At 45.3% G+C, this 16,460-nt stretch overlaps 1 protein-coding gene across 2 annotated transcripts in view; it reads left to right on the top strand.

Moving 5' to 3' along the window:
* Positions 1-9,291: 9,291 nt before the first annotated feature.
* APBA2 (amyloid beta precursor protein binding family A member 2) overlaps positions 9,292-16,460 on the top strand; it is a 49,929-nt gene continuing 42,760 nt past the window's right edge. The window contains exon 1 of one of the 2 annotated variants that reach the window (XM_063142342.1): positions 9,292-10,335. In XM_063142342.1, coding sequence (XP_062998412.1) covers positions 9,358-10,335 — 978 coding nt within the window. In that variant the 5' untranslated portion in view covers positions 9,292-9,357. The remainder of the gene's footprint in view (positions 10,336-16,460) is intronic. The other variant, XM_063142343.1, reaches the window with a different exon arrangement.

The following is a 16,460-nucleotide window of genomic DNA, read 5'->3' as shown; positions in this document are numbered from 1 at the left end:
CATTAAAGGCTTTGTTGAAAAGCCATGTTTTCACTTGGCGCTGGAATAAAATCAGCGGTCATGTCTAACCCTTCTGCCCCTGTTTTGGGAGAAGGTGTTTCAGGTAATCAATCAGAATCAGATTCAGAACTAGACACTAGCTAGCTTGTACCAGTGGGGGAGGAAGCTCTCACGGGCGATTCTCCAGCTGGGAGTCTGCCCTCTCCAGAGCTTATCTCCTCATGGCCAAATCCTACACATTCAGTGGGAAGTGAGCTTTCTTCCAGAGGTGAGAGTCCCGACAAGCTAGCTGATGCTAGGGTCCCCCAGAAGCTCAAACGCATGGGGTGGAAAGAAGGCGAGAGAAATTACACCAGAACCTGCCTCCGCACCAGGCACTCTGAAGTTACGGGTATTTGGGAAGTGGCTTCCTATTCTTCATGAGCGGACAATTGTCTTGCTTAGTTTGCATAGTTTTGCCTAGGGGGACGTTTCCAAGAGGTTAGGCTCTCTTCAGGTAGAAGAGACATTTGTTGCTTAATAAAAGCTTTGTGGATTACTTAGCAAGCCTCATCATTTGCCTCCCATTGAAAGCAGGAGTTTTCTGAGGAACACGACATCAGCGTTGGTGCTGGTCAGGCTTCCAAGGGGAGAGCATTCCACAGTCGGGGTGCCACCACAGAGAAAGCCCTCTCCCTTGTTCCATCACAGCGTACGCGTTGCACTGGTGGGATGCAGAGAAGGGCTCCTCCAACAGAACTCAAGTCTTGGGCAGGCATATGTAAGGCATCTATAGACACCCCCTCCCTCCTAGTCTAGGGATGGATCTACCTTTGCTGGACAGCCCTCTTGCCTGCCCTGTTGCCTTTTCAATACTATGGTGTTCAACTGGTAAAGATCATAGAATCATAGAATAGCAGAGTTGGAAGGGGCCTGCAAGGCCATCAAGTCCAACCCCCTGCTCAATGCAGGAATCCACCCTAAAGCATCCCTGACAGATGGTTGTGCAGCTGCCTCTTGAAGGCCTCTACTGTAGGAGAGGCATTTAAATATCTTCTGTGAGCTCTGTCCGATGACCGTCTCCCAAGTGTTCGAAGCAGAGCCAACGCAAGCATCACAGGTGGCATCGCCACAGAAGAGAGATTACATCCACCAGCTGTGTCCCAGCATGCCTCCTGTTCATGCATGCTTAATGCAAATTGACTTTCCATTCTACATGGTGAAATATGCAAATGAACCTAATAACCAATGAAACTGCTGTGGGTGCCCTTTCGCTGCTTATCTCTAGAGTATTACAGGCATGATGGTTAAAGTGTAACAACTCTTTTTAAAATCTGCAGTTTTAATGTAGCTGTCATTTTGTATGTGGGCGCATGCATGCGCCTCCCTATCTATGCGTTTAGCTGACTGAATCAATTATGTTACATTCAGGGTGTAATTTGAGAAGCGATTGCCTCATTTTAATAACGGCTTACAATGTACAAGCAAGCAAATATGCTAAACATTGTTCAGAAGTTAAAACAAAAAACATGTGTCTTTTACCAAGAGAGGGTCTTTGCAGCTCTGTGTTAGTTTTGACTGCTTTTCTGATGCTGGAAACACTACAATAACCCTCCTTTATAGGGTTTTATTTCATCAGATATAGTTCAATATTAAGTCAGATATGCTTGTCACGGAAGCTTTGGCAATGACAGTTCGGAATATGGATGATAGAATATTGTTGTTGTTAGTTATATTTCTGTACCACTCCATAGCCAAAGCTCTCTGGGTGATTTACAAAGATTAAAACATGAAACATTAAAAATGTTAACTGGGACCGGATATTATGAGCATATTATTCCAGTACTTTTCCAGTTGCGCTGTCCTTTTTTCTGTTTCTGGGCCCAATTCAAAGTGCTACTCTTGATCTATTGAAAAACCCTTTGCTACATCGGTGACGTGGTAAATATGTGCTCCTTGGAGGAAAGGCAGGATATAAATGTAAAAATAAATAAATTCGTTAATTATTGTATGGTGGTTTTCTGTAAACTGCCCTGATCATGTATTTGAAGAGCAGGGTAGGAATCTCATAAGCAGTTAATGGTATGTGCATTTGACTCACTCGCTATGCATACAAAGGAAAAGGTGCAGAAAAGGACAACGAAAAATGAAAAGGGATCTGGGGCAACTCGCTTACAAGTTTAGAATTGTTTGGGTTATTTAGGTGCTAGAGGCTTACAAATCTATACATGGCATGGAAAAATTCGATCTCATATAATACTAGAACTCAGAGTCATTCACTGAAGGTGAATGGTGGTGTAGAGTTCCGGATAGATGAGAGGAAGCATTTCACACAGGCACAGCCTATAGTTAAGCTACGGAATTCACCACCACCAGATGTAGTGATAGCCAACGCAAGTGAGTGCACAAGCGGGCTATTACATTCATGCCCTGTTGTGGGCTTTCTGTAGGCCCCTGACTGGATGTGTCCAGGCCAAACCAGATGTATGGTCACCCAAGGAGCACGGCCGGTGCCAGACTATTTTGCGCCCTAGGCAGTTGAGCTGCTTTCACCCACCCCCACACCAGCGTACCTAGGCACAGGGTGCCATCTTGCCTGCCCAGCCGAAGCAAAGCCAGGACGCTGGGGTGGAGGGGCGGCTTCGGAACAGCGCACCCAGCAGGAAGCCCCTCTGGGAGAGCGACTTCTGGGTACGCAGTTCCAAAGCCGCCCACCCACCCCCCACCCCCCAGCGTTTTGGCTTCACTTCTGCTGGGCGCCCACCCAACCAAAGCGAAGCCAGGACGCTGGAGTGAGGGGGGTGTAGCTTCGCTTCGGCTGGGTGGGCACCCAGCTGAAGCGAAGCCAGGACTCTTGGGCAGGCAGGCAGCTTTGGAACGGCGTGCCCAGAAGCCGCCCTCTCAGAGCCGCTGTGGGAGAGCGGCTTCCGGGTGCGGCGTTCGGTGCCCCCCTTACCTTGGCGCTCTAGGCGGCCGCCTGAGTGGCCTCTATGGTAGCACCAGCCCTGCCAAGGAGTTGTTATAAAAATAGGAATAATACGAACCAATTTGTGATTTAAATCCAATAAAAGCAATCCGGATGCAGAAGATTTGGTTTCAAAGAAAAGGATTTTATTCCAACACTGCAGGTAAAATAGGAAACCTTTGCACAAAGGGTTCTCCCTTCCACACCAAAATGGAGAGAGACCCCGAACGGATGTTAACCTTGAGTTTTATACAGAGGACGAACTTTAAACAATTGTAATTGGCTAGCAGCCCAATTCATCACAGTTGATGTCACTTCCAGAATTCTTGACATGCTCAGATAGGGAGGAAAGGAAATCGGTTAGCTTTGCATATTATCTATTACTGCATGATCCCTCCACTGAAGTCCCCCATTGTCTGGAGAGATTTTCCCGCTCCTGCTTATTTATTTATTTATTTATTTATTACATTTTTATACCGCCCAATAGCCGAAGCCCTCTGGGCGGTTCACAGAAATTAAAACCACAATAAAACAACCAACAGGTTAAAAGCACAAATACAAAATACAGTATAAAAAGCACAACCAGGATAAAACCACGCAGCAAAATTGATATAAGATTAAAATACAGAGTTAGAACAGTAAAATTTAAATTTAAGTTTAAATTAAGTGTTAAAATACTGAGAGAATAAAAAGGTCTTCAGCTGGCGACGAAAGCAGTACAGTGTAGGCGCCAGGCGGACCTCTCTGGGGAGCTCATTCCACAACCAGGGTGCCACAGTGCCCTTAGCCAATCCCAATTCACCATTCCCTCCCCGATTCCCGCAACCGTGGGAAAAGAGAAGAAGGGAGAAGAAGACTCTGAAGATGACATTAATGGCTACCAGAACAAAGCCATCCCCAGGACATGGCGCTAGACCAGGTTTCATTACTACTTCTAAGTGAACCTGCCCTTTACCTCCACATTCCTAATGAGGCCCAGCATTGGGCAAAAGGCAGGATACAAATAATAATAATAATAATAATAATAATAATAACAACAACAACAACAACAACAACAACAACAACAACAATAATAATAATAATAATAATAATGGGTAGACCGGGCCCTTCGTTCCATTCACTTAATGGGCAATCTGGTCTCAATACGAGTTCCCTTAGTTTTCTATGGGTAGACCAAGCCTCTTTAGTGGTTGAGGCTCCCACTTTACATGACAGTAAGCGGACTTACTCTATTAAGTAAATGGGGTTTTCCTCTCTACCTGGGAGTAAAGGGTCTACTCTATCTATCTAAAACCAAAAGATGGTGATTCAAAGTAGGGAAGTGGAGGATCGGAGAAGGAAAAATGGACGAAGGGAATAATAGGAAATCAGCTAAAATTTACATATCAGAGTTACCACACAGAAAACGGTCAGGGGAAAGGGTCCTAGCCTTTTCCTTGCATTCCAGTTTTCCATGTGCACCTATTTGTAATTATACTTGGAAAATATAGCAGACATAAAATTCCCACCCGCGGGCTGAAGTGACACAGTCTTTGAGCATGTTTTCCCCATCTGATGTGTGTGGGGTGTTTTTTAGCCTAGGCCTAAGAACGTCTGCGTGGAGACAACATTTATTCTGAAAGCTTTCTTAGTTCATCACTCTTTAAATGGTGAAGACTTGGGAAGGAAAATCTACAAATCATTTATGAGTTTCTAATGCTAATGATGAGCCCCATTGTGCCGAGCTAATGAAACCTGAGAGAGCTTCTCATTTCTGTATCTTAACTTAGACTGAAAGAAATTGCGCTGCAAATTATGCATTGATTTCCTTTTGTAGTTTGGAAGCCAACTCTAGGTGTTTCAGATCAATATGAGTTGCAATCACTGTTTTTAATTGCTATGTAATCTTTTTTTTTCCAGGCCATGAAATTAACTAGATTTCTCTCTGCTCATTCGTACTTGGTAGCTTTTACATTAGGGTAAATTCTTCCCATGCTTGGGCTGTTGTTCCTAATTTTATAGACCCAGGAAGGTTTTTGCCCCACTTGGCCTGTTCTTCTGGCAAAAAAAAAAAATCCTTTCTGCTCTTATCCAAGGGCCCCCTTCCTGTTTGACATCCTGAGGCAGGGCAGGATTGAACGTCATGCCACGTACCCTCTAGCATAGCTAATGCTTTGCCAAACTCTTCAGGAGTGTGGCAAAAATGCCCCCCTCCAAAGACTTTAGTGATCTTTGAGGGGGGGGCTGACAAAATTTATCTGCCACCTTGCACCTATCAAGGCTTACCTGATAGATGCGAGGCAGCAGAGAGTTCTAGTTTAGTTAAACTTCATATTTATTGTAAAAATAAATAAATGGTGTTACCATTTATTTATTGGGGTGGAGTTGGGGTGGAGCTCCAATAAGAAGCAGCAGCACAGCAGGGTTCTTCCTTGCAAAGAGACCCGTGGGAGTGATGCTCTGTGAAGTTGTAAGTTCTTCCCAGGGGGCAACGAAACAAAAATAATGGCTGACCCCCTTGTCTATGATGCATGCGTACAGCATCTAAAAATCAAGAACATGTGCTTTAGTAGAGAGGCAGGCATTCTGGAGCTTGCCAGGTGTTTGGACTACAACTCCCATTATCCTTAACTATTGCCCATACTTGCAGGACTGATGGGAGTTGTCATACAAAACATCTAGAGGTTGCCAGTTGGCCTATGGTTCTTATCTCTATGTAAACTTAATTGATCAGTCAGCTAAAGATGTCTTTAATTATGTGATCACCTCTTCCAGTTGTTGGAAGTCCTCTTCCAGTTGTTGACTTTAAGCTGCACCCTGTGCTAAACGAAGGAGGAATTAATTTGCAAGCATTGTCAACTTGAAGAAGATGAAAGGGCTCAGTGGAGTTGGATAGCATGTTATCGGTGACAGTAACTAGCAGTCTAATTAGTATTCTGCATTAGGGAGTGTGGCTGATTCTTCCTCTTTAATCACATTTATACTGATAAATCAATATTGCCTTTAATGGCACTTTTAATGTCTTGATTTAATATGAACACTCTGTACCAATCTCATCGTGACTGCAATGATGTTTCCAGAGCAGTGACATTTTGAAACTTCTGTTTAATGTGCTGTTTTTCCCAAGCTTCCAATAATGATTATTCCCTCTGGTCCCAGTTGTCTTGCTGTCTCTTGACTGCCTTCGTTTCTTTCTTTGCAATACACCACCAGGGATTTAGTGGCACCCATGTACACATTTACCTGTGAGCAAGCCCCACTGGACACAACAGGGCTTATTTCGGCGTACACGGCCATTGTGTTGAGCTGCTCATCTCTGCAGAAACGAACATGCAACGTTTCCCCTGCCACGTTCTAAATGACATTGAATTTGACCTTGCTGTTCTGGCCAAAATGAACCACTTTGGATTCTCCAGCGCTTCTCTTTGCTATCTCATTTCCATCCTTGAATTATTCCCCCTCCGACTAGTTTCATCCTGTCCTCATTTCAGGCAGAGAAAAATAGTATTACAGCGACCCCTTTCTCCCTGACAGTCATTTTTCACACTGGCTTGTTCTTCCCCTCCATTTTTCATGGCTGCTGCTGCTGCTGCTGCTGTTGCAGAACCCCTTCCTTTGGGAGCTCAGTCCCATAGCTCCATGGTAGGGCCCCTGCTTTGCATGCAAACGACCCCCAGGCTCAATCTTCAGGCAGAGCAGGGAAATTAGGAAGTGCCCTGAGGCTGGATCAGACCGAGGGTCCATCCAGTCCAGCACTCTGTTCACACAGCAGCCAACCAACTGTCAACCAGCGACCAACAAAGCAGGACATGGTGCAACACACAGCACCCTCCCACCCATGTTCCCCAGCAACTGGTGCACACAGACTTACTGCCTCGGATACTGGAGATGCTTGCATTTCTGGAGTTTTCCCTAACCTCGTGCTCTCTGGATCTTCTGGATTTCAACTCCCATCAGACCTTGCATGCATGGTTAATGGTCTGGAATTCTGGGCGTTGTAGTCCAAATATCTGGAAGGCACCAGGTTGCGAAACGCAGGTGAAGATGATATGTCACTAACAGGGATCAGTGGTCCAGCTCTGTGCAAGGCAACTCCTGTGTCGTCCTCTTTGTCTCATCCTCCCTTTCTGTCCACTTCCTGCCAATCCTTATTCTTTCCCTCTTTTCCATGTAGGATATTCATTTTCCACTAGACTGTTAGCTTGTGATGATAGACTGCATGGCATTAGCTGTGCAAATTATGTATTGTTTCCTATTGTTTGAATAGATTTTATCTGTATGCCGCTCTGAGATCCCTTTGATATAGGGTGGGACACAAATGTTCTAATAAATATATAAAACTGGCAGACAGCAGGGAATGGAACAAAGCCTGCATTTCCCCATTAGTGGCTATCTCAAATTCCTAGGAGCCATTGTCCAGGATTTTGGCAACCAACTTCATGGAAAAAATTTTTTTACAGCCCTTTAAAGTCCTGCAGTAAGGTTACAGAGCAAAGGAACCCGAAACACCAAAAAACAAGTGTGTGCATTGTAGCCCATGTTAGTCCAACTTAGAGTAGACCCATTGAAATACATTTATTTATTTATTTATTTATTTATTACATTTTTATACCGCCCAATAGCCGAAGCTCTCTGGGCGGTTCCCAAAAAGAGACATAAGTTACTTATAACTAACTTAAATTCCATTCATTTCAATGGGTTTATTCTTAGTAGGACTAACACTGATTACAACCCTGTATGTGCATGTGGGGGGCACACTGGAGGTCAAATAAAACCCAGAACGGAGGTACCCACTCTGAACAAAATGAAAAAGAAAATGTATTCTGAAAGATGCCAAAAGGGAAACTTCTGTATTTGAGCCCAACGCTCAGGACTTGATGGGGCTTGAAGGCGCTTAGTTTGTTTTCAGCATTTGCATTTTATAAGATTGCCCCTGACGAAGGAACTGTAGTCTCTGAATCGCCTTGGGCTCAAATAACAGTTACCCTTTGGCAATGGGAGACACTAGAGGTCTGCCAGCACAGCCAATTTAATCCATTATACCGGCATGAAGTAGAGTATCGTTCATAATAAGGGGATGTCAAAAGGTGTAGGCTGGAAAAATAGATTAAATGTGTAAATGGCAGCTGCCTCGAATAGGTTAGGAAGCCGCTCCTGGCCGCAAGCAGTTGATGTATGTCAGAATTAGTGCATGTGCATCTCTTTGGAGCAAGCGGAGTGGATCTAGTTTTATGAAACATAGTGCGTGGTTTCTGCAAGTAAACTCAGCCACATCTGAAGCAACATCTCAGACGCATTTAGGCAGGGGTATTGTGAAATGGGGGCCTGTTCTTTTTGAATCGGGACTGAACTGGCAGAGCACCTTAGAATGTGCCCCAAACACCCTGGCAGCTGTGCATTGTGTTGGACCAAGTGGCTTTCATGGGAGCTTTGTTGCCATGTGATACATTGCTAAGGAATCCACATTCTCCCATATGAAGCTGCCCAGATTTTAAGATCTCCCTTCTCTTTGTCCTACCACTGGCAGAGGCACATATGGCAGGAACACGAGACAGGGCCTTCTTGGTAGCTGCTCCCAGATGCTGGAACTCCCTCCCAAGGGAGGCTGGTTTTGTTCCCTCTCTGCTGTCCTTCTGTCGGCAGGCCAATACATTTTGATCCAAGCAGGCCTTTGGCATGTAAGTTGGTCTGTTGGGTTGGATGGTGTTTTTCATTTCTTTTAAATTGTGTATTTACTGCAGTTGTTTTATGGCTTTTTAACTAAGTTTTTATTTTAATGTTCATTCTTATTATTGTTAGCCACCTTGCACATCTCTATGTCTTTGGTGGGAAAGGCAGGGTATAAATCAAATAAAGAAATAAACCTCCAGAGTCCCCCCCCCCTCTCTCTCTCTCTCTCTGTGTGTGTGTGTGTATATCTATATCTCCCTGGATTAAACCATTTAAAGCATCTTTCCCCCTTTTCTGACAAGTTTGGATTTATCTATTTATTTATTACATTTCTAATCTGCCCAATAACCAGTGTTCTCTTGGTGGAAGATTACAAGCAGTTAAAAGACCAAACTGCCACATAAATGGTTACAAATATAAAACACAATACAAACATTTGAAAGAATACAATACAATACAGAACAACAAAGAGCACAGGAATGGATCGTGAAAGAACCAGCGTTCTTTCATGACCTTTCCACACAACACTGATGTGCCGTCCAGGCAATCTGTTATTCTAGCACGTCTTTTTGATGGGAGGTTTTATGAGGCCTTGCTATGTGTCCCACCAACGCCCAACAAATTTAAAAAATGTCAACTTCTGCGCATCCCATTAGCATGGTTGTTCTTCCTGATGCTGACCTTTTGATAAACGATCCTCTTGATTTCTCTGTTTTGTTTCCGTCTTCCCTGCAGCCATTGCTCAGAAATGATTGTCATATAAGATGTCAGCCATGGCGAACAGGAAATGTCAAAGCACCACGGCCAGCATCCTGGATCACCGGGCAAGGCCTTGTCCTGCTTCCCCTCCTGGCAGGGCAGCTGAAAGCGAGGAAAGCAACTTGCCAATGGAAGACTTCACAGAGAAGGAGGCAGAGGCGATGCCTGTCAGGCAAGGCAGCCCTACCCTGGCGGACCACGAGCGCAACGATAACAGCGGAGATGGAGACTCCAGCTCCGATTATGTCAACAACACTTCCGAAGAGGAAGACTATGATGAAGGCCTGCCGGAGGAAGAGGAAGGGATCACCTACTACATTCGCTACTGCCCAGAGGACGACAGTTACCTGGAAGGGATGGACTGCAATGGGGAAGAGTATGTCCCCCGTGAAGAGCATCCGGTTGAGACGGATGAGTGTCAAGAAGCTGTAGAGGAAGGAGAATGGGCTGAAACGAAGCTGCAGCGCCCAGATGAACATCCGGCTATAGAAGCTGAAGGCTACCATGACAGTTGTGTCCAGATTCTAGAAGGGGAGGTGGCGTGTCTGGAAATATCAGACCAAGAGGAGAACGTCCAGTATTGCCATCAAAGTGAAGAAAGCTACGAAGGCTACTACTCCCCGGAAGCAAATGGGAACTCGCACGGCATGTCTCCTTTCCATTCTGGGAAAGAAGAGGTGGAGTTGGAAGAGCAGGAAGAAGACATTGACCAGATCGTAGCGGAGATTAAAATGAGCATGAGTATGAGCAGCCTCAACAGCGCCTCAGAAATGAGCCCAGAGCATGCTGGGACTGAAAACGTGCCCAATGATTATGTGGAGACTTGTCATACGGGGGACTCGGGCCACGGCACCAGCAGGCACCCTGGGCGGCCAAAGTCGCTGAACATCCCACCTGCGTCAAAGCAAGTTGGGGACGGACCCCGAGGCTTCAAAACCAAATCGAGAACCCCAGAGGAAAGACAGATGTGGCCACAAGAACAGGTAAGCGCTTGGTTCCTCTCCTTTGCTGAGAAGCGCATGAGATCTTACATGAGAATGTCCCGCAACGGTGTGGGACCACCGGTTTCTTGAATTACTTTTCCAGCCCAGGTGGAAGAAGTACTGTTGGAAAGTTGAGAGATAAAGGTAACAGCTAGGGGTGGGGAACCTGCAAATGTTCACTTGGGGGGAAGCCCCTCAAAATGGCCCTTTATCCCCCCTAGAACCATTTAACATTTAAATGACATTTAAAGCGTGCCATGGTCTTGCGCCTTCTTATCTTTCCTCTCTCATTTCACTCAACCACCCCCCTCGTATTCTCCGTTCTTCAAATGTTCCATTGCTCCCCGCCCAAGAGTTTCTATCTCTCTTGTCTGGCTTCGCCCGTTCTCTCTGGCTGCCCCGTTTGCGTGGAATGCTCTCCCAGAGCATCTATGAACGACGAGTTCCATCTTAGATTTTAAAACGCGTTTGAAAACTCATCTGTTTTCCCTAGCTTTTGGTATTTTAGCCTGATTTACTGTTCTCATTGCTATGATTAATCCTTTATTTCTGTTTTGTGTAACCCCTTCCCTCCTTCATATGTTTTAATGTGATTTTAGACTGTAATCCTCTAGGCAGGGTGTTGCTGTTTTATTTGTATATTCTGTACAGCACCAAGTACATTGTTGGTGCTATATAAATAATAATAATAATAATAATAATAATAATAATAATAATAATAATAATAATGGGAGCAATGCTACTTTAGGGGAGCCATTGGTGCCTTGGTGCTATTTGTATCTGTCGCTCCAGTCTCCCCCCTTTTCTCAGCCTTGGATAGGTCCTTTAGAGTTCTGATGGAAACGCATAGCGGATTCACCACCAGCCTCTACTAGGCACAACTATGGGTGCGTGCACATCATACCGCCTGGCTGAAGAAGGGCAGAACATTGAAAATAGCCTGAGTACATGGAAAAGTGTTCAAGAGGCAGCTGGACGACCATCTGTCAGGGATGCTTTAAAGGTGGATTCCTGCATTGAGCAGGGGGTTGGACTCGATGGCCTTGTAGGCCCCTTCCAACTCTGCTATTCTATGATTCTATGATTCTAAGTTTCCCACCTCTGGTTTATGGACTAGGGATGGTTCTTCCACCGCAGCAGAATTAGGTGGTAGAGGGCTCAGATGGTAAAGTGGAAGGTACCCCTTTTAATTGCAACTGGGGGTTGCTATTTTTGAATGCTCCCCCATTCAACAACAACAACAGCCTGTTCCCACAAGCAGAAATCTAGCAAATCAGGGAGAGAGCTTCTACCCTAACCTGCTCCCTGCTACATTCATTTTTATTTTTTATTTAATTTGCAGGGACTTTTCGTTTTGAATGTAGTCGAATATTTTAAAATGTGATGCATATCTATAGTCTCCTGAGGCACACTCAATACTACCACCTTCCTATACTTTATCTGGACGTGTAGAACAGGCCTTGTGGGATGGCAAAGACCTTTCTATGGAGGGCCAGCCCTGCTGTTAGGGGGAGAGAGGTGTCCGCCTCAGGTAGGAGACTTTGGGTGTTGTGAAAGAACAGCAAAAGTTTAGTTACTTAATTTGATATTATTATCTTTGCATTGTCTGGAAGAGGAGAGATGCTTGCAGGATTTCTTTTTGCCTCATGGGCCAAAATCATTTGCCCAGCTTTGGATATGACATCCCTTGACTTGAGGGGTGTTGATGGGGGAGCCATCTCCTGCATTGACTCTGGCAGCAAAACGTCTTGGTCCAACACTTTTTCTATGATCGCTTCTTGAAAATGCCATCCTATGAGAGACAGTGTGGTGCAGTGGTTAGGGTGTTGGACTCGGACTTGAGTGATTCGGGTTTAGATCAATGGGGATGGGGAAAGTGCCGCTACCACCCTATACGGACGGAAGGGCCGTCAGTTTCGTTTCTCTCACATTTGGTTTTTCTTTTTAAGTCTCAAATGCTTTCCATCCTATTTATTCAAGGAATTAGCAAATTTGGGTAAGTTCTGCTACTTAAAAGAATGAACTGAACACAATTCTCACCCACCTGCATTGGCCAAATCCAGTAGGTGCAGCTCCTTCCAGCATGGAGAGGGCCATGTTGTACCTCCCTGACATGCAGCCATTGTCAAAGCCTGGTGTTCCGGTACACCTGTAGCAACCCAACATGGACAAAGATCTCAGTGAAGCTCTTTATTGCAGCAGGTCAGTTACATGAATCAGCACTTTAGAGATCACAGTACTTAGCTTTTACATGTTTATGATTCCACCACAAACCAGGTAGGTTAGGTAAAGCTACCGGCAGAGAGTCTCAAGAGAAGGTGAAGGCTATCAATGGCTACTAGCCCTGATGGCTGTGTGCTATCTCCAGTATTCGAGGCAGTAAGCCTGTGTGCACCAGTTGCTGGGGAACATGGGTGGGAGGGTGCTGTTGCACATGTCCTGCTTGTTCATCCCTGGCCGATGGCTGGTTAGCCACAGTGCGAACAGAGTGCTGGACTAGATGGACCCTGGGTCTGATCCAGCATCAGGGCACTTCTGATGTTCATAAATCAAACATGGGCCATTGTTAGATGCTAAGCTGGAATTTTAACAGTGTAGATTTCAGACAGCCACTAGTCTAAGATTTACAAGCGGTCCAGGCGTGAAAGCATTTTGGGCAATCAAAGATGAACATACATGATTCAAGGCAAACAACAGCACATGATGAGCCCAGGCAGTTTAACGTAAACCAGGATCCAAGATTCATGAGAAGTCCAGGCAAGGAAGTAGTTCAGGCAAAGAAAGACAAGGTTCCCAACCCAGGTTCTCTGGCCCCTGCTCTGACTCATGGTACAAGATCCAAATAGGCAAGAGTCCACAGTTTATTTGTTTATTTGTTATATTTATATCCCACCTTTTCTTCCTCCAAGGAACTCAAGGCTACGAAAAGGGTGAGGGTTAATCCTCAGGGTAGGGTTAGGGTTGAGGAGGCCCGGCTCCCCTGGCAGGAACTGGGGCCGCAGAGGAGCCCAGCAGGGCCAGACAGACTGAATGGGTCACCAGGATGGCTTGTATACTGACTTTTTGTTCTCTCCATTTTATCCTCACAACAACAACCCTGTGAGGTAGGTTGGGCTGAGACGCTTTGACTGGCCCAAAGTCACCCAGCGAGCTTCTATGGCTGAGGGGGGGACTAGAACCTGGATCTCCCAACTCCCAGTCCAACACTTTAACCACTACACCACAGCGGCTGTCAGTTCATGGTAAGAACAGGCAAGGAAGCAGTTTGAGCAAAGACAGATGACGTTCCTAATGCAAGTTTGACCACCTTTGTTCTGCCTTCTGGTCAGGGTTGGTCCTAGACAAGCTGAGCAGCAATGGGCACCCTAGGTGAACCATGCAATTGATACCCAACCCACAAACCCTCATTTCCCATGTAGTGAGGAAGAAATGCCCCTGCATCTTCAGAAGCAGAAATATTATCATTTGTAATAAAAAGTGCCAAGAATGTTTTTCTTTACTAAGCACTGTAGCAGCCCATGGGGTCTGATCAAAACAACGCTCAACAATACTACAAACAAGAAGGATCTTGGAATTGTTGTAGACCACAAGCTGAATATGAGCCAACAGTGCGATATGGCTGCAAGAAAGGCAAATGCTATTTTGGGCTGCATTAATAGAAGAATAGCTTCGAAATCGCGTGAGGTACTGGTTCCTCTCTATTCGGCCCTGGTTAGGCCTCATCTAGAGTACTGCGTCCAGTTCTGGGCACCACACTTCAAGAAGGATGCAGACAAGCTGGAGCATGTTCACCAAACAACCCATGGTTTGACTGAGTGTGAGTGTGTGACGGTCAATGCCTGTCTAGTCTAACATCCTGTTTTCCCCAGTGCACAACTAGATGCTTTGGGAACCGTGCGAACAGGGCGTGAAGAGAAGAGTAATCTTGAACAGTTGCCTGCCAGCACTGGGCCTTCAGTGGCATTCTGCTTATAAAGGTGGAGCCGACATTTTGCCCTCGTGACTAACAGCTGGTGACAAACTCAGGAATGCTAAATTATTAGTATTCCAGGAGACAAACGCATTTGTTGACCATGTCTGAAACGTGCTCATTTGCATCCATCAGGTATTATTCTAACCCACTAGGTGTGTGCACGTTTGGTCTATGGAGGCCTTTCTTGCACCACCAAATGTATTGTAATCTGATCTGACACAGCCTTTAAAGAGCAGAGGAATCTGCAGCGTTGCCGCTCCACATCCCCAGCCCAGTCTCTGCGCTGTCATTCCTCCTTGCAAACCACTTCTTTCCTCCCCTGCAGCCATCCCACGTCTGTGCAGAGCCTTCCCGATTTAATCCTGGTAGTACTTGAAATAATTTGCATGCTGTTTGGCAGCGTTTCAGCCCTCGGCGTATGGGCTGCCTTGGATTCATGTACTAGTGTATTTTTGCCGCACACTGACGCATGTTGCACTTTATGAGTTGAATGGTGCAATGTGCCTGGATTTCTCCCAAATTTAAATGTCATTTATAGGGCTTATTAGAAGGGTGCAGAAAACGAGTTGTTGCTCTCTGGCCATCTGTTGTGGCAGGACGGTATGATCCAACTCTGACATCAGTTTTGAATAGTGCAAATCTTTTAATACCTCGCCTGCAAAAGGCTGAGGCCCCTGGGAAAGAGGTGAGGAGGAGCCATAGCTTAGTGCGCTAGAGGCCCTGCTTTGCATGGAGAAGGTCCCAGGTTCGATTCCTGGCATCTCCAGGAAGGGCAAGGAAAACTCCTATGTGAAACCCTGGAGACCTGTGGCCAGTCAGCGTCAACAATCCTGGGATAGATGGACCAGATGGATAGATGGTTTGCGGTGGACAGCTCGATGCAAATGTCAACCCAGTGTGCTGCTGCTGTGAAAAGGGCAAACGTGATCCTTGGCCTCAGTGAGGGAAGGAATTGAAAATAAAACTAACAAGATCATCTATGGCAAGACCACACTTGGAATACTGGGTGCAGTTCTGGTCACCGCAGCTAAAAATACATATCGTTGAGTTGCAAAAAGTGTGGAACTGAAATGATGAAAGGAGTGGAGCAAGTCCCCTATGATGGAAGGTTACAACATCTGGGATTGTTTAGTTTAGAAAAAGGGCGAGTGAGGGAAGACGTGATGGAAGTGTACAAAATTGTGCATGGTTTGGAGAAAGTTGTCGGGAGATATTTTTCTCCCTCTCTCCTAATGCTAGAACCCAAAGGGCTCATCCCATGAAGCTGATTGTTGGGAGATTCAGGACAAATAAAAAAATATTTTATTTATTTATTTATTACATTTATATACCGCCCCACAGCCGAAGCTCTCTGGGCGGTTTACAACAGTTTAAAATGGTAAACATTAAAAAGTATACAAAATTTAAAAAACCATCAGAAACATGTGCTGTGTGAAGTACTTCTTCACACAGTACATAGTTAAACTATGGAATTCGCTACCACAAGACGTAGTAATGGCCACCAATTTGGATGGTTTTCAAAGGGTGTAGGACAAATTCATGGAGCATGAGGCTACCAATGGTTACTAGTCCTGATAGTTATATGCTGCCTCCAATATCAGAGGCAGTATGTCTATGTACACTAGTAGCTGGGGAACATGGGGGGGAGGGTGCTGTTGCACTCCTGTCCTCTTGTGGATATCCTGTGGGCAACTGGTTGGCCACCAGGTGAACAGAATGCTGGACTAGATGGACCCTTGGTCTGATCCAGCACAGTTCTTCTTATGTTCTCATGACCAAGGGTCTGATTATGTATTCTCCTCAGTTGGTAGATATATGAATTGGTATAGAACAACAATGAATAGTGTAGCCAAAATGGTCATAGAAAAGCAAAAGGTATCATATGTAACAGTGCTATGTAAAAGCTTAAATGTTTGCAAGATAAGTACAGTGACCATTCACATGATGATAATAGAGTCTCCGTAGCTTTTCTATCTTAATTCCAACACCTTTTGTGGGTGACGGAACCATTGTCTCAAGTTGGGCCTGGGCAAATTGAATCAAACTTGTTGATAAATTCTACTGCAGTGTTGTTGTTGTTGAAGAGCAGTGGCTTGGAGTCTAGAGTGGCAAGCAAGATTTCAGGACCACGGACAGCTCATATGGAAGTTGA

This window comes from Elgaria multicarinata, chromosome 16, assembly GCF_023053635.1.
Source record: "Elgaria multicarinata webbii isolate HBS135686 ecotype San Diego chromosome 16, rElgMul1.1.pri, whole genome shotgun sequence".
NCBI classification, from domain to species: Eukaryota; Metazoa; Chordata; class Lepidosauria; order Squamata; family Anguidae; genus Elgaria; species Elgaria multicarinata.
Note: the sequence above shows the minus strand (reverse complement) of the source record. Positions and strands in the feature narration are given on the sequence as shown.